This window comes from Emys orbicularis, chromosome 9, assembly GCF_028017835.1.
Source record: "Emys orbicularis isolate rEmyOrb1 chromosome 9, rEmyOrb1.hap1, whole genome shotgun sequence".
In the NCBI taxonomy this organism is placed as follows: Eukaryota; Metazoa; Chordata; order Testudines; family Emydidae; genus Emys; species Emys orbicularis.
The window spans coordinates 19,059,850-19,083,534 of NC_088691.1; the positions used below are offsets into that span (position 1 = coordinate 19,059,850).

At 42.8% G+C, this 23,685-nt stretch overlaps 1 protein-coding gene across 4 annotated transcripts in view; it reads right to left on the minus strand.

Annotated features, from left to right (window-relative positions):
- Positions 1-2,836: 2,836 nt before the first annotated feature.
- The window catches only part of DCX (doublecortin), a 100,920-nt gene continuing 80,071 nt past the window's right edge, over positions 2,837-23,685 (minus strand). For 2 of the 4 annotated variants that reach the window (XM_065411011.1, XM_065411010.1), the window contains exons 5-7: positions 7,765-7,859; positions 5,634-5,636; positions 2,837-2,893 (exon numbers count right to left, since the gene is read on the minus strand). In XM_065411011.1, coding sequence (XP_065267083.1) covers positions 2,837-2,893; positions 5,634-5,636; positions 7,765-7,859 — 155 coding nt within the window. The remainder of the gene's footprint in view (positions 2,894-5,633; positions 5,637-7,764; positions 7,860-23,685) is intronic. The other 2 variants (XM_065411013.1, XM_065411012.1) reach the window with 1 other exon arrangement.

A 23,685-nucleotide genomic window follows, 5' to 3' on the forward strand; every position in this document is an offset into this window, starting at 1 on the left:
TTTCCCAGTGAGCTATTGATAAGTGTTCTGAACTGCTATAAGGAAGTCCCAGATTTATTTTTCGGTGCTAGTCTCTTGCCTCCTAAACTGACAGGGATTGGGAGATGAGTGGCAAGACACTCAGACCATGGATGGGGTGGGAGCGTCTTGTGTCACTCAAGTGACCACTCCTCTGCCTCATTAAGAAGCATCATTGTCACTGCAGAACTGCTCAGTCATCTTTAACAGATAGGATGGTGGCTACCATTCAGAGCCTTTAGGAAGGCCCTGGGGGAAAACTGGTGGTGGGGAGCTTCAAGATTCCTAACAGAGAAGCTAAGAGGAAGCCAGTTTCCATTGTGCCAAATTTGACTTCTCAGTGTAACACAGGCTGTAGTCAGTAGTATTGTTGGCATAAATAATTTGTTCTATGATGCCTTTAAACTTAAAGAGCCATATTTTCAAGGATGGTCTCTAAAATAGGTCTCTCAAATCCACTTGATCATACACCCAACCATCAGCCCCTAAAATAACCAGGTTTGTGTCCACAAATAGTAAAACCTTGCAGTTATGAAGCACCTTCCATCAGTGGGTCTGAAAGCACTTTACAAACATTAATGGACATTCGGCCTCACCAGCCCCTGTCAAATAGAGCAGTTATTATCTTCATTTTACAGATAAATATAATGAGGCACCAAGAAACTAAGAGACCTGCTCCAGTTCATACACCAAATCTGGCAGAGCCAAGAGCTGAACTAAGATCACCTGACAACACTCCTGTGCTTTGTTCACAAAACTGTCCTTCCCCAACAAGAAGCTTTAACCAGGAAAGAACATGAACCCTCGTCCAGCTGCATTGAAGTCAAATATCTTAATACAATAGGTCAAATGGGCACTTAACCCCAAAGTGGTCAGAGGGTTACACATTTAAATTAAGTTTTTCGTGGGAACAAATGATTTCTCATGCAAAATTGTGGGTGCAAATAATTGTGGGCTCAAGACTGTAGGTGCAAATTTGGTGCAAAATAACTCAAACCTCTGGGTAACTCCAATGTTTGTTTTGGATCATCTCACACGCAGCTCTTTTTTCTTTTTTTAAAAAAACCACCTTGCATTATACACATCATCATAAAAGATGCAGCCAGTACAGAGTGTTAATGGTAGCAATGGAAAAAACAAAAAATATGGAATGGCATCCTGGCACAAATGAAGGAACAAAACGGTGTCATCCTATTGCCAAGCATTCGTGTAGCATCCAATATCACAACTTCATAATTCATTCTAATGACCAGGGATTGCAAGGACATAAAATAATCTGCATATCTGCTGAAACAAAGTTAAAATAAAAGTAAAAACAATAACAACAAAAGGTTTATTTGCAGTACTGTACCCAGGTAAAGTTTTGTAGTAGTCAGGTTCACTGAAAGAACTAACCTATGCCAGTAAAGCCTAAGCGTAGTAAAAACCACCAGCATTTTGTAAATACATGAACTTTGCATCCTGCAGGAGTCATTAGTAATTAATAAAAGTGAAAGGTTTCTCTAAATTCCATACCAGTTTGTTTCCCCCCCCAATATGAGTTTCTTAAAATACCGTCTTTGAATATCACAAAATTCCATTTGTAATATAATTAGAGCATCTGACCATAGTTAGGGGTATTGAATTGTATAGACCAAAAATGCAAGTTTAAACATTACAAAAAAACTATCAAAACATTCATTATTTTGAATTGACTTCTCTTCTGTTTGGCAGTGATGACATGATTTCTAAACACAGTTATTACTGTTTTGCAATTGGCTTGCTTTTTTTTTTTGTAAATTTTTCTGAATGTGTTTTTTAAACAAAAGAAAATCACCAGCTTTTATAAAAAAGGAGCTTGAATACTTACTCCCAAAACACAGATACAAGTTTTTTGTTTTTTTTTTATAAAAAGTGTATTGGTTTCTTGCTACAAAAAGCGACCTAAAGGTGTCAGACCTGAAAACAAATTCTCACAGTGTTTTCAGTGTTGGCTGTTTACAAGGCATTAATGTTATAAGCAGAGATAGAGAGATACCATATGGCAGGTATAATAACTTGATATCAGCCAGCATTATCTTTGGGTTACATGAGAAACCTGGTTCACCACTCAGCTGACATGTATATATATCTTTGCTTATTTATTAGAAAATGACCCAATACATAAATTTATAATGTAATCACTGTGCTATAAAAACTTTACTTAGCATTTTATGCAGCATTTCTGAATCTTGTCCAAACTCCTTTGTTTCACATTCTGCTGGCATCTTAAGCATCTTTTACCATAGCAACAAGTCATCTCTCTCCCTACCCTTCAGTAACAGAAATTGGTGCTAGACAGCATGCAGGTGCTAAAACCAGGGATGCAAAATTAGAAGCAGATCTGCTTTCAGAGAGCTGCTAGCATTCATCAGCATTTTGAAAAGGTGGAGATTAGTATTTGTTTTCTTTTAGCTTTAGAATTGATCAGCGAAAGATTTATTTATGTATTTCTAGTGGGAACTGTCAACTTTTCTGCAGTCAATAGTAAACTCAAGAACTTAGAGCAGAAGAAAAACATTGAAGTAAAGGGGAAATGCATGAGATCATTGGTGTCAGATTGCTGGCAATGCCCATTTTGCATCCCTATATAATTACTCAGAAGGATGGTATCACTCTATCCCTATTAGTTGATAGGTGTCGATTTGTGGCACGGAGGAAAAATCACAGAAAAAAAATGACATATAACTTTGTGTCCTTTGATTTGAAAGTACCAGTCACCTATCTGCTTCTTTTGGCAGAAGTACTGTACTGTATTTTAAACATAGCTTGTACTAAGGACAATTAGCATTGTGTTCCTTTACATGGAATCTCCAAGGGAATCAGAGTCATCCAAGGACAGAGGCAGGTACAAGTCCTGTAAGAAGAAAGAAGAAAGTGTTAACTCCCACAATCAGTTTCCAACTTAATCTTATAGTAAGGAGACAGCTCTATGATTCAATTCAGTGGAGTACCACTTCCTGTGAACAAGGTTGAAGTCTTCTACATGGGACTACAAATGGACAAACCTATTGTCTAAGGAGTTCAGGACTGAAACCATGGCAGATTACATGCATGGTGGAGCAGGAATATCTCATTAACAAAAGGCAGTGGTAATTTGAGAAGAACCTTTTAGCCACTTCTCACACAGTGTCAATCTGTGCTAGATTTTGCAAGAATCAATAGAATCTTTTGTGATCCAGGTCAGCTTGAACCTAGGTCCAGAATAAAGAGTCTTACCTTTATTTGACAGCTGCCCCTATGCAACTTCTCTAGAACAGCTGTCTCTAGAGAGTTGAGGGGGCTATTACATGCTCTATCAGATGGTCTTTATTTCAAGCCCATAATAATTATACATGATGGAATTAAAAATTAGTCCAGGCTACCACATCTGGCTCTGGATATGAACTCCAAAGTTCCAATTTTAGGCTTTGATCTGGTCCCACCTCTTAAAAGGTCCCATATGGATCCATGTATGCAAACTATCACTAAAGAAGGCTAAAGCTCTCCTTGTTCCTTACTGAATGCTGTGTTATGCACAGAGAGGGGCTATTATCAAAACACAGCAAAGCACAAAGAATTTTACGGGGTGGGGGGAGGTTCTATACACACCTCAAGCCTCAAAACATTGGTTGGGATGGGGGATTTCCTAAGAGAACAGATAAAAGGGAAAGATAAAGCTCTTTATCAAGCACTAGAATAGCTCCTGGAAACAAACCGATGACACATGAAAGGTTACATTCATGTCTACGGTTAATTCAGTGGAGAAGCCTGTTGTTGATCAGCTCTGCTCTCAGTAATCACCGTCAATTGTAAATTTTCTATGGGAATTCACTAGAATGGTCCAGAGCCAACTAGGCAACAAACATAAATAAAACATTAAACAAGGTGAGTTTATAATTTTAGTTATAAGCCTGGATGGGGGGGGGAACCCCAACCCCTACAATATTTGAAAAGTCTTTTCATATCGTTGATTACTGAGGTATAAAAGGGAGCCTTAAACACCTGAAAAATACATGAACAACTGCTGTGTGCAGGCTGTGGGCCAGGAGCTGCCCCCATGAGACAAGTGACTGATTGTTCCTTAACCCCTGCTACTTTCACCAGCAAGAGGTATTTTCTACAGGGATTATGTGATTGAGGAAGTGTTCGTACAGCACTATTAAAGATCAGGCATTCTATAGGAATCGCTAAGAGCTACTTTTGAAGCCTACACCTTGCACTTTGCACACACATCCGACTGTACCAGCAGAAGAGATTGTGCACTTGTTTTGTGTGTACTAACACCCAGATGTACAGGGAAATGCCCTTTTGCATGCACTAAATTGATTCACACACACTTTGGCAGCCACAATCAGTTGCATGTGAAAAAGTGAGAATGCAAATTCAAAGACCAGACAGCCTGGCTAAAAATTTGGTATTAAGGACCTAATCCAAAGCCCACTGACATCAATGGGAGCCTTTTCATTGACTTCAGTGAAGTCAGGCCCTAGAAGTCCATGCTGAACATGCTCATTTCATCGTAAGAATGTACGTTACAATAACATTAAGGATCTGACTGAAATATGCAAAGTGCCAAGATTTTCAGACGCTAGCCTCCAGCTCATGCTTCCCCAGCTTCACTGGATATTATGTATGTCTAAGGTGTAGGGATCTCTGGGAAGTACTGCTCCGCTGGTATGACTCCACTGTCCCAAACCAGGGGCCATGCCTTAAGGTCCTACATGCTATGTAGTTCATCAAAGCAACTGAAATTAATGGGAGACTTTCCATTGATTTCACTGGGCTTTTATTCAGACCCATAATTACTACAGGCCAGATTCTAATCCCATTACTCACCTTGATCCTCAGTCAACCACCCTAATCCTCAAATAGGGACTACTCAAAGAATAATGCACCACTCAAAGTGAGTAAGGATTGCACAGAATGGCCCATAATGAGCAATGGGATTCTTTTCATTGGCTTAGTCAACTCCTGACTAAGCTGATTTTCAGACCTCATTGTCTTATGATTATTCCAAGGTTTTGTTTTAATTCAGCCCCCTCTACCGCAGACTCAGACTGCCAGGGCCATTTGTTTATTCAATTACATTTGAGTGCCAAAAGTAGGGTGGTGTCTGTAATTTTAAAAAAAGGACATTTTTTTAAATTGTTCACTCCCAGCCTTTAGCAATGGGGCCACACAAACCTGAAAATCAGAATCTGTTCAAGAAATGTGCTCCTGAATACATCCAAATTTCAGCCCAAAGTGCTTTATTTCCACCGGCTTAAACCCTCCATGCATCAAAGGTCAATTAAAATGTTATATCCATTACTAGTGACTGCCTCTACCATGTTTCAGAGTAGCAGCCGTGTTAGTCTGTATCCGCAAAAATAACAGGAGTACTTGTGGCACCTATACTGAAGCGTAAGACTAGCCCTCAGCCATGAGGAAGTAAGGAGGCATGAGGAATGTTGATCATTGTTCTTCTTTACTAAGAGACCCACCTGTTTTCAATAAAAAAATTTACAGTCCTCTGATTTCAGAAAATGCACAGCAGCGATTTAACCAAGTAACTGCCTAATTCTTTTGTAGGGCTCTCTCTGAGAGTTGGAGACTATCAGAGAGATAAAGAAAACCACCTGCGACTGGAGAGCAGAAGAGTCAGGTAATGAAGAGGACTGTTTATTTCAAAGGAAGATCTAGGATGAAATCCTGATGCCATTGAAGTCAATGGCAAAACTCCCATTGACTTCAATGGGTCTAGAATTTCAACCCTGAAATTAACAATTAGCATGTGTTTTATATTCAGTGAGGACACCTTGGAGAAGAGGATACCCAGTCTGTGGGGTAGCGTAGCCCAGAAAAGAGATCAGAGGAAGCCAGTGGGAAAGACAAACTGGATGCAGTCAAAAGGGTGGCTGAGCAGCAGAACCAGTTACTGTGAGTGCTGAGGGACCCTTTAACAAAAGATCCACCTGTGGTCATAGATGACAGCAGCACAAGTTCACAGATATGTAACAAAATTCCCTGCTGCCCTTCCGATGACATGGTAAATGAAAGGATGTTACCAGGAAAAGCAGTCATTGCACCAGAAAGGAATTATCACAGAATGTAATTACACAGTAATTTGTAGCCTGTAAAATACAGCATGACCTAAAGTTATTGTTTTTTAAATTTCCTTATAAGGCAATATTAGGTTCACTACTTAGACGTGCACATTTCTTTCATTGTGTAGAGTTGCCAGCACTTTAGGCTTTTCAAGATAGAAAGGTTTACTTGAAGAATGTGCATATCACTACACCAGAAACTATTTCAGAGTGATACAGTTTAAGGACACAATTATCCTCTCGGATCCACACTGGGGATCTATATCAGGGGTCATTCTCTCTGTCTCGGAAATAGAGGGCATGGATCAGTGATCTATGGCCCATCCTACCACTACACCCCAGAGCCATGGGTTTAAGTCACAGAAAGGTCGGTTCAGCCCCTTCATTTGTCTGGGGGTTATAAACGGAGTTCCGTGCAGTTTTGGATGTGATCTTAAAACCAACATCTTATCTCTACTATGGGGACATTAAGGATTTCATGACACTACTTGTAAGAGCAGGAATTTGCCACAAGATCTTTGGCCAAAATGTAATTTCCTCATCTCCCCTCCCACCCAGAATTATACACCATCCACCTAAAGGTGGATGTATTTCAGCAGTGCTGAAAGTATGACATTTGTAAAGAGATTTGGGATCCTTTCAGAATGAAAGGACTTTACAAACATAAATATTGTTATTAAGTAGCTCACACGGAACTCCCACCTATAGCACTGGTAGTCCGGCAAGACGGTCTAATGCAAAATATGTGATACTGAGAATAAGTTCAAACCAACAGCTGAGATCCAAACAGTCCCCTAACTTTAGGGAGCTTCTCATCTGGACTCGGTTCTGAATTCTGCAGTTTGGGTCCAGTTTTAACCTGTATGGCAGATTACAGACCTTCAGCGGCGGTTAGAGTTTTGCCCTAAAATTTTACAACTACTAGAAATTTGAATTGACAGGTAAGAAAATGCAGCACTGTGTGAATTTAGTGCTAGTGAAAGGTACTGGATTAAGTGCTTAGAAAATGAAGGGCTTTGTTCTGTGTTGCATGTATAGAGTGAGAACCCCAGCTGTGGTTCCATAGGAAATTCTGGTGTAACTAAGTAACACCCATCCTGATTCTCCATTAGCTTTTGCAGCAGCGGTGTGCAAGTGTTGACAACAGCTCTGATGGACAGTGAGAGGGGCCAAAGTTGTGGGCCTTGCATTTCCTTCTGTTCATTTATTCCTTGCAGCAGAGGTTCACGGGGATATACCAATCCTTGATTTGTTGGTCTTGTTCCTGTTGTTCAGGGGAACGTGGAGAGAACCACACGTACCAAACTGACTGTATGTGAAAACAGGCACAAGCTGTTCCTAAGGCCAATGCTAAAAACAGCTGCAGAGGAAACAACCATCTGAAACAGCCCTCACTTCTGTTACATTCAGTAAAAAGCTTCCCAAAGTCAGCGCTACTGACATACTGCCTTATTAGCCTACAAAGTGCATTTACAGGTACTCACGGTGGATTTTTAGTCTTTGAAAACAAAAAGATTCTAGGTAATGGGCCAGATTCTCTGAGGGTGTAACCCATGGAGTTATGCCACCCAAGAACGTGGCTTTGTTTTAGCCATTTTGTCTCTATGTCTAGGTATATGTAGCTAGGAACAGTTTTAGTAAGGTATAAGAAACGTAATACCTTGTGCTTACGGAGGCTCCCTGGACTGGTAGGTGTGGAGATTGGAGACTGCTTGGATTTGGGTGTAGACAGCTGACTGCTTGATGTTCCATTTGCTGTCATAAAATAAGACAGAAGTCAGCAATGAATTCACAACGAAAAGCAAGAAGCAGATTATTTCTCTACTTCAGGGAGATGGAGAACATTCAGACCGATAACATCTAAAGGTTTCAGTTTATTTCATCTATAATTCAGGCAGGGAACAAAAAATCAAAAGAACAAAATAATTATTCACTGGATTGAATGTTTCAGCAGTTCTAAATACAGGGCATTGCCACAGCTGAGAGGCAATATTTTACTTTATAAATATTATCCCACTATAAAAACCCACTGTAAGACTTCCAGACTTTCAAGCAGTTTAATACCATTTAAACGATGCAGTACTTTGCGTTATCAGTGAAAATCAAAGTCTGCAATGGCCTAGATCGCGAACTTTAAATATTATCCAATGAGTTCATACATTTGCTTAAAATGTATATAAAACTTAGTCTCTTGAGCCCATGGACTGCACTTAGTGCTAAGGACCCTTGAAGTGCCGGCCACCATGTGGGCACAGACATAGTTACACCCATTTGCCCACTGCTCAGGGCTGGGGAGTGGGCAAGTGCATGGAGGCATTAATACTGTACCCTCCTGAAGGTGGTGGAATGAGAGTACATTTCCAGTAGCTCCCCTGCAAGGTAGCTTCGCTCTGCACCCAGCACTGGCCTGAGTGTCGAAGCTACAACCTGGCCTTCTGGGTTTTCGTAACCACTAAAGAAAACAAAAACCTTCCCAACTTTTATAAATCATTAAAAAAAGTAAACTTCATTTAAACCTAACCTCTGAACAAAATGTTAGCGGGTTGGTCTGTGCTGTCTTCATATAGCCTAGTAGTGAAATGGCTGCGGTCCATGCCAGAGACAGCTATTATAGATGTATAGGGTAAATAAATAAATAAAAGTAAACACCAAATTACAGCAAATAACAAACAAAACAAAACACCGTGACCAAAAATGAAATGAGGGAAAGGAAAAATCTTACTGCCACCGATGTTCTTTAAAGTAGCGCATAACTTGGAATATTATGAAGCGTCATGGTAAATATTTCATAAGGATATGTTTCCTTCGTGTGAATTTGGTAATGTTTTTGCTAGATTCTATATGCTGTGCTTCAATTCCGGGGAGACAGACCCTGATTCTGTTCTTGTTCACATGGCTTTTGATGGTGCAACTCCATTGGTTTTGGTGGAAGGGAATTCAGAGTCAAGCTGGCTATGTCTAAGTAGATTATTTTTTGGGGTCCTTCAATTCTGAGTAATCCAAGAAGGAGTAGGCTGGAGGCGTTACTTAAACAAGTATTAAAAATACATTTCCCATTCAAGTCTACATAAAATCATACCAAAAAACAATCCATGATGCTTATTCCTTCAGTACAATCCCCAAAACTAAAAAATCAAATGTTCTGATTGTTGCTTTCTTAAATGGCATTAAACATTGCTAACGTTCCGTATACACACATTAAACAGAATGTTCCTTTGCCAAGAAAACAAACAACATTTTTTTTATTAAATTGAAGTTTTACATAGAAGGAAAGAAAAGTACAAAGATAGGACTGGTCGTCTTCTTATTTGTAAAAAGCAACAGAGGGTCCTGTGGCACCTTTAAGACTAACAGAAGTATTGGGAGCATAAGCTTTCGTGGGTAAGAACCTCACTTCTTCAGATGCAAGTAATGGAAATCTCCAGAGGCAGGTATAAATCAGTGTGGAGATAACGAGGTTAGTTCAATCAGGGAGGGTGAGGTGCTCTGCTAGCAGTAGAGGTGTGAACACCAAGGGAGGAGAAACTGCTTCTGTAGTTGGATAGCCATTCACAGTCTTTGTTTAATCCTGATCTGATGGTGTCAAATTTGCAAATGAACTGGAGCTCAGCAGTTTCTCTTTGGAGTCTGGTCCTGAAGTTTTTTTGCTGTAAGATGGCTACCTTAACATCTGCTATTGTGTGGCCAGGGAGGTTAAAGTGTTCTCCTACAGGTTTTTGTATATTGCCATTCCTGATATCTGACTTGTGTCCATTTATCCTCTTGCGTAGTGACTGTCCAGTTTGGCCAATGTACATAGCAGAGGGGCATTGCTGGCACATGATGGCATATATAACATTGGTGGACGTGCAGGTGAATGAGCCGGTGATGTTGTAGCTGATCTGGTTAGGTCCTGTGATAGTGCTGCTGGTGTAGATATGTGGGCAGAGTTGGCATCGAGGTTTGTTGCATGGGTTGGTTCCTGAGTTAGAGTTGTTATGGTGCGGTGCGTGGTTGCTGGTGAGAATATGCTTAAGGTTGGCAGGTTGTCTGTGGGCGAGGACAGGCCTGCCTCCCAAGGTCTGTGAAAGTGAGGGGTCATTGTCCAGGATGGGTTGTAGATCACTGATGATGCGTTGGAGAGGTTTAAGCTGAGGGCTGTAGGTGATGGCCAGTGGAGTTCTGTTGGTTTCTTTTTTGGGCCTGTCTTGTAGCAGGAGGCTTCTGGGTACACGTCTGGCTCTGTTGATTTGTTCCTTTATTTCATTGTGTGGGTATCGTAGTTTTGAGAATGCTTGGTGAAGATCTTGTAGGTGTTGGTCTCTGTCTGAGGGGTTGGAGCAGATGCGGTTGTACCTCAGTGCTTGGCTGTAAACGATGGATCGTGTGGTGTGTCCGGGGTGGAAGCTGGAGGCATGAAGGTAGGCATAGCGGTCGGTGGGTTTTCGGTATAGGGTGGTGTTAACGTGGCCATTGCTTATTTGTACTGTGGTGTCCAGGAAGTGGACCTCCCGTGAAGATTGGTCCAGGCTGAGGTTGATGGTGGGGTGGAAGCTGTTGAAATCATGGTGGATTTCCTCAGCTTAAACCTCTCCAACGCATCATCAGTGATCTACAACCCATCCTGGACAATGACCCCTCACTTTCACAGACCTTGGGAGGCAGGCCTGTCCTCGCCCACAGACAACCTGCCAACCTTAAGCATATTCTCACCAGCAACCACGCACCGCACCATAACAACTCTAACTCAGGAACCAACCCATGCAACAAACCTCGATGCCAACTCTGCCCACATATCTACACCAGCAGCACTATCACAGGACCTAACCAGATCAGCTACAACATCACCGGCTCATTCACCTGCACGTCCACCAATGTTATATATGCCATCATGTGCCAGCAATGCCCCTCTGCTATGTACATTGGCCAAACTGGACAGTCACTACGCAAGAGGATAAATGGACACAAGTCAGATATCAGGAATGGCAATATACAAAAACCTGTAGGAGAACACTTTAACCTCCCTGGCCACACAATAGCAGATGTTAAGGTAGCCATCTTACAGCAAAAAAACTTCAGGACCAGACTCCAAAGAGAAACTGCTGAGCTCCAGTTCATTTGCAAATTTGACACCATCAGATCAGGATTAAACAAAGACTGTGAATGGCTATCCAACTACAGAAGCAGTTTCTCCTCCCTTGGTGTTCACACCTCTACTGCTAGCAGAGCACCTCACCCTCCCTGATTGAACTAACCTCGTTATCTCCACACTGATTTATACCTGCCTCTGGAGATTTCCATTACTTGCATCTGAAGAAGTGAGGTTCTTACCCACGAAAGCTTATGCTCCCAATACTTCTGTTAGTCTTAAAGGTGCCACAGGACCCTCTGTTGCTTTTTACAGATTCAGACTAACACGGCTACCCCTCTGATACTTCTTATTTGTGTGTGCCTAATTTGTGCCCACAGTTACTATGACTGCAAGTAGATGCATGCCAGGATGGCAAAAATTAGGCACTTGGGATTAGTGCATGAAATCATGGCAACTGCGTGTGCAAATGAGGCATGTAATTGAGCATAAATTTGAGTGCGTAAATTGTCTGAAAATCAGGCCTATACAATTTATAAGGCATAATATTGTGAACAGTGGCAGGCAGGGTGTATGGTGTATCAAATTTTAAAGATCAGAAAAAGGAGTGAAAAATAAGTGTTTAGATAAATAGCATCAAAGTACCTAAAGTGGGAGAAAATGACATTTATACCCAGTTTAAGACTTCTTTATACCTTCAGAGGCATGTGAAGGGGCCTTAGCAGAAATGAGAATTAGGCCCCATATCTGTGGTACTTACACCTATGAAGTCATCTGGAGTTTTGCCTGGGCAGGGACAGATAGCCTGAGCCTCACCTATTGCAATACTAATTCTATATTACAGTTCTGGGCCAGCCTAAATAGGGTTTGTGGCCTAAATCTATACGTATATACACTCAGTGACCTCACAATCATAGAAATGTAGGACTGGAAGAGACCTCAATAGGTCATCTAGTCCAGTCCCCTCCACTGAGGCAGGACTAAGTATTATCTAGACCATCCCTGACAGGGTATTTGTCTAATCTGTTCCCACAACCTCCCTAGGTAATTTGTTCCAGTGCTTAACTACCCTTACTGTTAGGAAGTTTTTCCTAATGTCTAACCTAAATCTCTCTTGCTGCAATTTGAGCCCTTTACTTCTTGTCCTGTCCTCAATGATTAAGGAGAACAATTTAGCACCCTCCTCTTTATAACAGCCTTTTATATACTTGAAGGCTGTTATCATGTCCTCCTCCCATCTTCTCTTCTCCAGACTAAACCACCCCATTTTTTCAATCTTTCCTTATATGTCATGTTTTCTAGACTCTTTAATCATTTTTATTGCTTTCCTTTGGGCTTTCTCCAATTTGTCCACCGTGCCAAGAACTGGACACAGTATTCCAGCTGAGGCTGGATCAGTGCTGAGTAGAATGGAAGAATTACTTCTTGTGTCTTGCTTACAACTCTCCTTTGGATACATCCCAGAACGATTGCCTTTTTTTTTTTTTTTTGGCAACATTACACTGTTGACTCATATTTAGTTTGAGATCCACTGTAAACCAACCCACCCTTCTGCCCCCCAATCCTTTTCTGCAGTACTCCTTCCAAGGCAGTCATCATTTCATGATGTTTACTCACTTAACCTGTCACCCTCATGGTTATTTCAGCTCCTGGACAGAATGCAGAGTTCTGGGATCAGGTTTTTACCACTTCCTAGCCTACTCCTCCTGAGTCTGAATAAGGACGGACTGAAAACTGAGTAAAGTCTTCAAGATTTGCCCCAGTAGGAATAGACTACCAGGCCTATATACAGGGCTGATCTCATTCTGATTAGTATTACTTTGCAGCCTATGGCTCCCATCTAGCAAAACAACGGAGCATATACTTAACTTCAAGCACATGAGTTCTGCCGTTGACTTCAGCGGGACTGCTCACATATGTAAAGATAAGTATCGGCTTGATCCTGCACTCACTGAAGTCAATGGCAAAGCTCTGCATTGATTTCACTGGTGTAGGATAACGTCCTGTGTTTACGTGTTTTGCTGGATTAGGGCCAGTGTGCTCAGCACCTTGCAGGATTGACCCATAGGCACATGTTTGAGAATCCATTATGCCTCTCTCCGATTGCCAGCCAGAATTTGGCGCCTTGTCTTCATATTTCCGTATGAGGAACAATCCCGGTACTGTACCCATAGCGGTCTGTGTTTCCACCACAACTTTCATTCATTGTTTCAATCCATTGGCATCCTCCGTCAATAGTTTCCCTCCATTCATTTCACATCGTTAGTGTAGTAAGGTGTTTTGTGTAAGTGCTGTGCTAAGAATGAATCCCTTTTTACGTGGTTTTGTGTTTTGCCATTAAAATATTTGCTGAATGTTTTTTGTTCCCAGTTACCACTTTATAATCATTGTGTTTTAAAAATAAAAATAAAATCCTGAGAACCTGTCTGCAACAGACAGCCTCATAGGGATATTTACTTCCCCATGTTCACTATTAAAGCCAAAGACCGGAAAAGATCCCTCCCCTATTGAGTGAATAGTGGAGCTGATTAAATTTAGGCTGCGTTAAATTAGGCCCCAGTAACAATACAATATGCAGGAAGCAGTGAAAGGCTTTGACGAGCTGCTTTAATGATTGTGGTTGGTGCAAGGTTGGGTGAGGGCTCCTGTTCCTCCTCTCACACCACTTGTGCACCTAGGCCCATTTCAGCCTAAATTCTTTACTTCTGTGGCTCCTAACTTTCTTGACATTCTGCCTTTGAAGTCCCATTGCTGCTCCATTCCTGCAAAGTCACAATGGCTTCCCCACCCCAGACCCCAGTTTTGAGATCTAGAATTGTAAATTCTTTGGAATTTCTGGTCAGACGACAGAGTAATTTATTCTCCAATGAAGCAATCCTATTCTGAGTCCCTGAGACGCTCCTGACCCCCGACTAACTTCTGGGCAGTTGCTTTCATTTTTAAGATGGCCTCAGGTATCTTCTCTATCTACACTTCATCTACGATGCTTTTTAATACCAATTTTAGCAAATATCTTTGGATCAAATTTAGAGATAATGCAAGTTACATGTTAACATGTGGATGTGAGTCCAAGAGTGTCTAAACTGGTGCAACGCTCATGCTGTAGGGACCGGAAGAAAGTATATGTCATATCAGTGTAGATTTATTTGACTCGCTTCTGACTTTGGCCCTTTATTTTTGTAACGTACATTTGTCAATATCATTTCATCTCTGTATTCAATGATACTCTGAGGGGCGGATAGGTAGAGAGGTCAGGTTACCATTAATAGCCTCTCTTTTCATTACAAATTTGTACCATTTGGGAATGAGATTTCTATTAAAATATGGTCAAAATACTGGTGTGCAGAGAGCTGGGGAATGGAGTGACCTTACAATTCACTTCAAACTATTCTGCAGTAAAAAAGAACTTTGGTCAACTGTATTGGAAAATAGGATAGATTGCCTACTGGCCATGGTCATTCACTCTACTTCACCCTTGAAAGCTGAGCAGATTAGCATTTAGAGCAGATGCATAAAAGTTTAGTTTATTAACTATACAACATAAAATATAAACTTTTCTATTATGTAAGCCGGTGGGTAAAATAGCTCTAACCTACTCAGTGTTATATGGAAATCCAACTCTAACTTTGAAATGGTCTCTTTGGGTACATCTTCACTAACCGCCGGATCGGCGGGTAGTAATCGATCCCCGAATGCGCTCCCTGTCGACTCCGGAACTCCACCAGAGCGAGAGGCGGAAGCGGAGTCGACAGGGGAGCCGCAGACATCGCTCCCGCGTTGTGAGGATGGGAGGTAAGTTGATCTAGGCTACGTCGACTTCAGCTACGCTATTCTCGTAGCTGAAGTTGCGTATCTTAGATCAATCCCCCCCCCCCCCCGTGTAGACCAGCCCTTTTTGTACTGTTATTGTTGATCCTGAGACGGAAAGTAACCCCTCCTTACAGGAAACACACACACACACACACACACAAAGAAGTAAAATGAGATTTCTTTGCAGCGTCAACATTTTCCTTCTCGCAAACAGAGAACTGGTAGAATTGCTAATGTTCAGGCATCAATGGACAGCAAAAATATGTAATTGCTGCAAGGGAGGAGAGAAATTCCCTAATACAATAAGACATAAGTGCTAGAGCAATGCTATTAATATTTGATGAGCACTGGTGAAAAAAGGACATTTAGTCAGCAATCTGACGAGATTGCTGTATAGCAATAGGGATATTCATGTACTGTTGGGAAATAGATCTGATTTTCTCTCTGCTTTGTAGTAAAAATCCCATTCATTATCATACTTTAAAAAATGTATTCTGAACTCAAATGGGACTAAATAGTGAGGTGTTAGAGCCAGATCCTAACTCAGTGGTGGGCAACCTGCAGCCCGCGGTCCGTACGCAGCCCGTCAGGGTAATCCACTGGTGGGCTGTGAGACAGTTTTACATTGACTGACCGCAGGCACTGCCGCCTGCAGCTCCCAGTGGCCGCAGTTCGCCGTTCCTGGCCAATGGGAGCTGCGGGAAGCGGTGGCCAGCACATCTCTGCGGCCCGCACCACTTCCCACAGCTCCCATTGGCTGGGAACGGCAAACCGCAGCCACTGGGAGCTGCGGGCAGCCGTGCCTGTGGATGGTCAATATAAACAAACTGTCTCGCAGACTGCCAGTGGATTACCCTGATGAGCCGCGTGCAGCCTATGGGCCGTAGGTTGTCCACCACTCTCCTAACCGGTCAAACTGGTATAGCTCTTTTGAAGTCAATACAGCTATGATGATTTACGTTAGCTGGGGATCTGGCCCTGTATAGAGTCATAAGAGTTTAGAGTTTAAGGCCAGATCATCTAGTCTGACCTATCACAGGCTACCAGCACCTATATGCATAGCTCCTGGAAAACCAGACTTTATAATCAACTTTCAGAATTAATGAATGGTTGAATACAAATTAAGCCTTTATTGTTTATATGTATAAAATATTATATATGCCTGTGCAATCTTAGTTCAGCCCCCTTATGATGCAGCCTTTAACTATATGATTACATATTATTTTTTCATTCAGTGCACAGGATGGACTGTGCTCTAGGGATGAATCAGGGTTGTGCAGTGAAAGAGGCTATTGTCTGTAAGACACCTGCCTCATTTGTTGCAGAAGATGGAAGGTGGACAGTGAATGAGGCAGGGACTGCAGGGAGAGAAAGGACAGTCTCATGGTTAAGGCAATTGACTGCTACTCTGCTGAACTGGATTCTATCTCCTCAGCCTCTGTCACAGAGTTCCTGTATGAAGCTGGGGAAATCACTTAAACCAAATTTTCCCCAGATGGTCACTAATTGTGTGTTCCTCATTTTCTGGATTCCTGACTTGAGGCCTTGCAGTCTGATTTGCAGAAGTGCTGAGTACTTACAGCTGCAAGTGAAGTCAATGGGAGCTGTGCTTTAAACATAAAGTGCTGTATAATGCTAAGTACTTTGAAAAATCCGGGCCTAGGCATTTCAAATGGAGCACCCAAAATGAATGGTCAATCTGATATTAATCTCTTTGTGCCTCACTTCTCCATCTGTAAAATGGGATAATAGTCATTCTTTGTGAAGCACTCAGATACTATAGTGATGAGTGCCATAGAAAAGACAATGAGGACATTAATAATTCTGTATTAAGAGCAGGGTTTGTATAGTATGCAGTAGTAATGCCTGGGACCAAACAATACGGATAAAATAAAATAGTAAATAGCTACTTTTCAGTGACCACTGTCAATTTTTCACACTGAAGGAGGCAGGGGTCCTATGGAAAAAATAGTATGTGATCATGTAATTAAAGACTATCATAATACATGCACAAAAAGGGGCGGAATTCAGATTGCATGGGCAACCTTAAATCAGAGATTTCCTGACTTTGGAGTGCTTGATTTTACAACCTTAACATTCTTTGAACGTAGCTTTTAGCATGTAATATCTCCATACAGTATATAGTGTAGCTTGATGGCTAGCTGGAGCTTAAGTGGAAATAGATAGCAGGCTGGTTTGAGCAATATTGTGCATAATCCCAAAGACATCTGCTGCCTTTTTAACACATTCATTTAAAATAACCCTTGGGAGTCAGGTCTGCAGTCAGGCCTGACTGATGTTCTGTATCTGTTCTGCTAATTGTTGCTGCCTTGTGGAAATGCATTTGTCACTCTATCCCATTAGAGAAGCAAGAAATTAAAGTCCAGAAACAGTCCTTTGCTGATCTGATCATTGGTTCCCCGAGCCAAAGTCAATCCTAGGCCACTAGACACTGTAGCTAGAAAAGGTCATATTTAAATTTAAACTCAATGCCCTGCTGATCTCCCCTGTGAGTCACTGAGGGCATGCCGATGTTAATCATTTCTTGCTGGAAAAATCATAGACTCCCCCGTCACAGAACAAATATTTGTACAACTGAACCCTGATCTGACACATGAATTCTACCAAAGGCAAAAACTCCAAAAGAGTGAAAAGGCATGACAGAATTATTTCTTCAAGCCTGAAAATAAAACATTGATTTTATAGAATCATAGGACTGGAAGGGACCTCGAGAGGTCATCTAGTCCAGTCTCCTGCACTCATGGCAGGACTAAGTATTATCTAGACCATCCCTAACTGGTGTTTGTCTAACCTGCTGTTAAAAATCTCCAGTGATGGAGATTCCACATCCTCCCTAGGCAAGTTATTCCAGTGCTTAACTACCTTGACAGTTAGGAAGTTTTTCCTAATGTCCAACCTAAACCTCCCTTGCTGCAATTTAAGCCCATTGCTTCTTGTCCTGTCCTCAGACGTTAAGAAGAACAATTTTTCTCCCTCCTCCTTGTAACAACCTTTTATGTACTTGAAAACTTTATCATGTTCCCTCTCAGTCTTCTCTTTTCCAGACTAAACAGACCCAATTTTTTCAATCTTCCCTCATAGGTCATATTTTCTAGACCTTTAATCATTGTTGTTGCTCTTCTCTGGACTTTCTCCAATTTTTCCACATCTTTCCTGAAATGTGGCGCCCAGAACTGGACACAATACTCCAGTTGAGGCCTAATCCGCGCGGAGTAGAGCGGAAGAATTACTTCTCGTGTCTTGCTTACAATACTCCTGCTAATACATCCCAGAATGATGTTTGCTTTTTTTGTAACAGTGTTACACTGTTGACTCATATTTAGCTTGTGCTCCACTATGACCCCCAGATTGCTTTCCGCAGTACTCCTTCCTAGGCAGTCATTTCCCATTTTGTATGTGTGCATCTGATTGTTCCTTCCTAAATGAAGTACTTTGCATTTGTCCTTATTGAATTTCATCCTATTTACTGCAGACCATTTCTCCAGTTTGTCCAGATCATTTTGAATTATAATCCTATCCTCCAAAGCACTTGCAAGCCTTCCCAGCTTGGTATCATCCGCAAACTTTATACGTGTACTCTCCATGCCATTATCTAAATCATTGATGAAGATATTGAACAGAACTGGACCCAGAACTGATCCCTGCAGGACCCCACTTGTTATGCCCTTCCAGCATGACTGTGAACCACTGATAACTACTCTCTGGGAATGGTTTTCTAACCAGTTTTGCACCCACCTTATAGTAGCTCCATTTAGGTTGCATTTCCCTAGTTTGTTTATGAGACGGTCATGCGAGACAGTACCAAAAGCCTGACTAAAGTCAAGATATACCACATCTACCGATTCCCCCCTATCCACAAGGCTTGTTAACCTGTCAAAGAAAGCCATCAGGTTGGTTTGACAGGATTTGTTCTTGACAAATCCATGCTGACTGTTACTTATTACCTTATTATCTTCTAGATGTTTGCAAATTGTTTGCTTAATTATTTGCTCCATTATCTTTCCAGGTACAGAAGTTAAACTGAATGGTCTGTAATTCCCTGGGTTGTCCTTATTTCCCTTTTTATAGATTGGCTCTATATTTGCCCTTTTCCAGTCTTCTGGAATCTCTCCCGTCTCCCATGACTTTTCAAAGATAATCGCTAATGGCTCAGATATCTCCTCAGTCAGCTCCTTGAGTATTCTAGGATTCATTTAATCAAGCCCTGGTGACTTGAAGACATCTAACTTGTCTAAGTAATTTTTAACTTGTTCTTACCCTATTTTAGCCTCTGATCCTACCTCATTTTCACTGGCATTCACTACGTTAGACATCCAAACACCACCAACCTACTTGGTGAAAACCGAGACAAAGAAGTCATTAAGCATCTCTGTCATTTCCACATTGTCCATTATTGCTCTCTCCCCCCCACCCCCCGCCATCATTGAGTAATGGGCCTACCCTGTCCTTGGTCTTCCTCTTGCTTTTTGCTTCATACATACTATAGTTCTGATCCGAAAATATCTTGCTAAATCTGAGTTATCATATGGGTTTAATGCCAACGGTTTAGGGGAGGAATTTCTGGGAGTTTGGTAAATGTTACTGATAGATTAAATACATTTTTCAAAATAAAGAAATACAAATGATAAATGACAAAACCAACATTTTCCGCCTGACCTCATTAACTAAGATTTATCTCTGTATTTTTGTTGGTTTTTAAATTATTCCAGGTTTTAAAGATCTGTTGTCCCAATTTTGATCTTACTTATGCTGGCTTTACATTGGCTTAAATCATTTGGCCCACATTGCACATTCTCCTTTTCCTGCCACCTCTGTGCCTCCCCAGTCCTGCCATACCCAGGGCCTGCCTGACCAATGGCATAATGTAGAAATACCTTGGGGGCTGCTCTAAATTGCACCAGCATGTAACAGCCTTGTGCGGGCTGTTACGCCAGAATGTAATAACTAGAAAACAATGTTCTAGGGCCATGCCCCCTCTTACCCATTCTTCGTCCAACATGCTCCCTGAACCAGGGGACAGGAGCAAGAACAGCATATAGCTACTATGACAGCTGTCTGTCAGCTCCTATTTTGCCAGGGCAGTTTAATCCCCCTTTTATGGACCCTTTAGACTGCTCTAAGACATTTCATAAGGCACAATGGGATCCATTAGTTTATAGTGATGTACGTGAGATCACAGTCAGGCTCTGGGTATTTAGCCACCTGTGATCCCTGCATTTGGAGTTCCAGATCTGTTCATTCCATTTGTATCTTACAACCTAGATAGCACAGGGAAAGGAAACAGAAATTCTAAGGAAACTTACCTTTGGGTCAGATTGTGCTGTCCTTACACTGGATAATAGCTTACTATGAGAATAGTTCTATTGAAACCAATGGACCTTCTCTTGGCAGTAAGGTTCTGCTCAGCATGAGTGAGATGGATAGAATCGGCCTTTCTGAATTTTTGAATTATGGAGGGCTAGACTGAACCGTTAGGTAAAGGCCTGAGTTATAATTCCTTTCCTGCTCCCACTTACCCCAGGGGGAAAGTAACCTGCTGCAGACTCTTTTCAGGTGCAATTTGCTAGTCCCTGAAACTCTCCCTGCACCAGTTTAGTTCTGCTGGTGGGTGCTTTGGGAGCAGAGGTACAGAGACTTGACTCCACCCCAGACCAGGGGTGAAAGTAACTTAAAGGACTTACCGGTACGCCGGAGTCCTGAACAGGGGGGCGGGGCCTTGGCCGGAAGGGGAGGGGTCTCAATTGGAAGAGGTGGGGCCTTTAAATCCCCGGGCCTTTTAAAAATCACCGCCGGAGCGGTAGCTGCGGCAGCGGCCGGGAGCCCCGGGGCTCTGGCGGTGATTTAAAGGGCCCGGGGCTCTGCTGCGGTAGCGGCGGCCGGAGTCCCAGACCCTTTAAATCGCCGCCACAGCCCTGCTGCCGGAGCCCGGGGGTAGCGGTGGCGGCTGGGAGCCCCGGGCCCTTTAAATCGCTGCCAGAGCCCCGCTGCCGGAGCCCCGGGGTAGCGGCATTGGCCGGGAGCCCCAGGACTCGGGCAGCGATTTAAAGGGCCCGGGGCTCCTGGCCACCGCCGCTACCTCTGGGCTCCAGCAGCACGACTCTGATTGCGATTTAAAGGGCGAGGGGCTCCGCTGCAGTAGTGGCGGCCAGAGCCCCAGGCCCTTTAAATCACCACCAGAACCCCAGAGCTGCCGGCTGCCGCTGCTACCCCAGGGCTCCAGCAGCGGGGCTGTGCGCTGATTTAAAGGACCCGGGGCTCCGGCCACTGCCGGACTGGGGAAGCTGCCCCCTCCCGGTACAGTCGGCGATGTACCAGCTCTTGCCAGTACTCCCTACCGGACTGTACCAGCTTACTTTCACCTCTGCCCCAGACCTACTTGCTCTTATCAGCTCCATGAATCTTGCTTTCCCTCTATACTGAGGGACAGCAATCTGGGAGACTGTTGGACGATTGTGGTGAAAGATTGGGCCGTCATCTGGCTCACGGAAAACAAGGACAAGGAAAAAGGTTCTACAGAAGTACATTCTGAATTGCTAACAATTTGATACATTCAGTGGATTAGCTCACATTGCCATGATAATATGTGAGAAACCAGCAGTGTCAAAGCAACAAGGAAGTTCAGTCTGAGACTCAGAGGGAAATGACCCATCATATGGCAACAGTCTGCTCAATGTTGGGAACAGCCACTGTATCAAAAGAGAAATGACACAGGCAGCACTCAGAAGCTAAATGTACAGGCCTGCCACAACTCTATCAGTGAGAGGGAAGAAGGGACACCCTAGGAGATACAAAGCTTGCTCTCATCAGTAGAATGTGATTATTGGTTCTCAGACACCCTGTGCCTCTGTGACAATCCAATATTTGTCCTCTGGAGAAGGAAAGGAACATAAGAACATAAGAACGGCCGTACCGGGTCAGACCAAAGGTCCATCTAGCCCAGTATCCTGTCTACCGCCGATGCCAGGTGCCCCAGAGGGAGTGGACCAACAGGCAATGATCAAGTGATCTCTCTCCTGCCATCCATCTCCATCCTCTGACAAACAGAGGCTAGGGACACCATTCCTTACCCGTCCTGGCTAATAGCCATTAATGGACTTAACCACCATGAATTTATCCAGTTCTCTTTTAAACGCTGTTATAGTCCTAGCCTGGTTCATGGAAAAGCTTGGTTCATAAGTAATATGGCTGGTTACCTACTGAATATTTTGAGGTGATTCCTTATTGTAATGAATGTTAGTTCTAGTTCCTGGCATCAGTGACTACACACACAAAAAGATTGAACATCTCAGAGATATTGCAAAAGGATGAAAACATTGAAGCGAATAGACAGTCTCATTACAATGAATAAGAAGTGGCCTGGAACCAAGACAGCTCAGGTAGCTATTGTTACAGTTAATGGGAAAACAAGATTGAATATGTCTGGTAAAGAAAGGGAGAGCAGGAGTGTGCTAAGAAAATAGTTTGGCCTCTTCCTATAGATTAGCTAACTCATTTTTGGAGGATACATTGAGGAGGTGGGATTTGGATGCCTCTAGATCAGGGGTAGGCAACCTCTGGCACGCGTGCCGAAGGCAGCACCGGTCCGGGGGGCTCTGCATTTTAATTTAATTTTAAATGAAGCATCTTAAACATTTTAAAAACCTTATTTACTTTACATACAACAATAGTTTAGTTATATATTATAGACTTATAGAAAGAGACCTTCTAAAAACGTTAAAATGTATGACTGGCAGGGCCGGCTCCAGGGTTTTTGCCGCCCCAAGCAGCCAAAAAAAAAAAAAAAAGCCGCGATCGCAATCTGCGGCAGCAATTCGGCAGGAGGTCCTTCGCTCCGAGCCGGAGTGAGGGACCGTCCGCCGAATTGCCGCCGAATAGCTGGACGTGCCGCCCCGCTCCGGAGTGGCCGCCCCAAGCACCTGCTTGCCAGGCTGGTGCCTGGAGCCGGCCCTGATGACTGGCACCCAAAAACTTAAATTAGAGTGAATAAATGAAGACTCAGCACACCACTTCTGAAAGGTTGCCGACCCCTGCTCTAGATAGAGCCCTCATTTTGGAGGGAACTGAGTCTTTCATGGTGCATCCAGGGTGTGTCTAGACTGAAGGAGAGAGTTTTCTGAAGAGAAACTCCCTCTGGCAGAAGGCAACAACGTGCCAGCAATTCCTGTTCTACTTCTAAGACCAGCTAGCCTGGATCGTTGCAGCAGCAAGCGGCAACGATCGGGGTCGTGGCCCTTCCCTGCACAGGCCTGATGCTTGTTTTTAATGACAAGTGTTCAATTGAAGGATTTTTTTTATCATTGTTAATTTGGGGGGGGGGGGGGGTTGGGGCATGAGATCTGATCGTGTACATAGTTGGGTGAGACTCTGCAAGGGTTGCTATAATAAAAATTCCCAAACCAGAGCAGAATAATCAGTACATTCCAAGTCACATCAAGCTGACAGCGGCTATAATTAGGTTACTCAGAGACAGCCTTATATACCCGCCTTTTTATATTTTCTTAACTATTAACATGCAGCCATCCGCAAGCAGTTCTAACCGCAGTGACTGGAGCCAAGATAGCAAATATGCACCCAGTGTTTGGTGGCGCTCCAGGAAGGAATGCCGTAGGTCCCAATGCACCTGCATAATCTGACAATTTACTGCATATCAATGGATACATGACCATAGTGAATATGGGACAG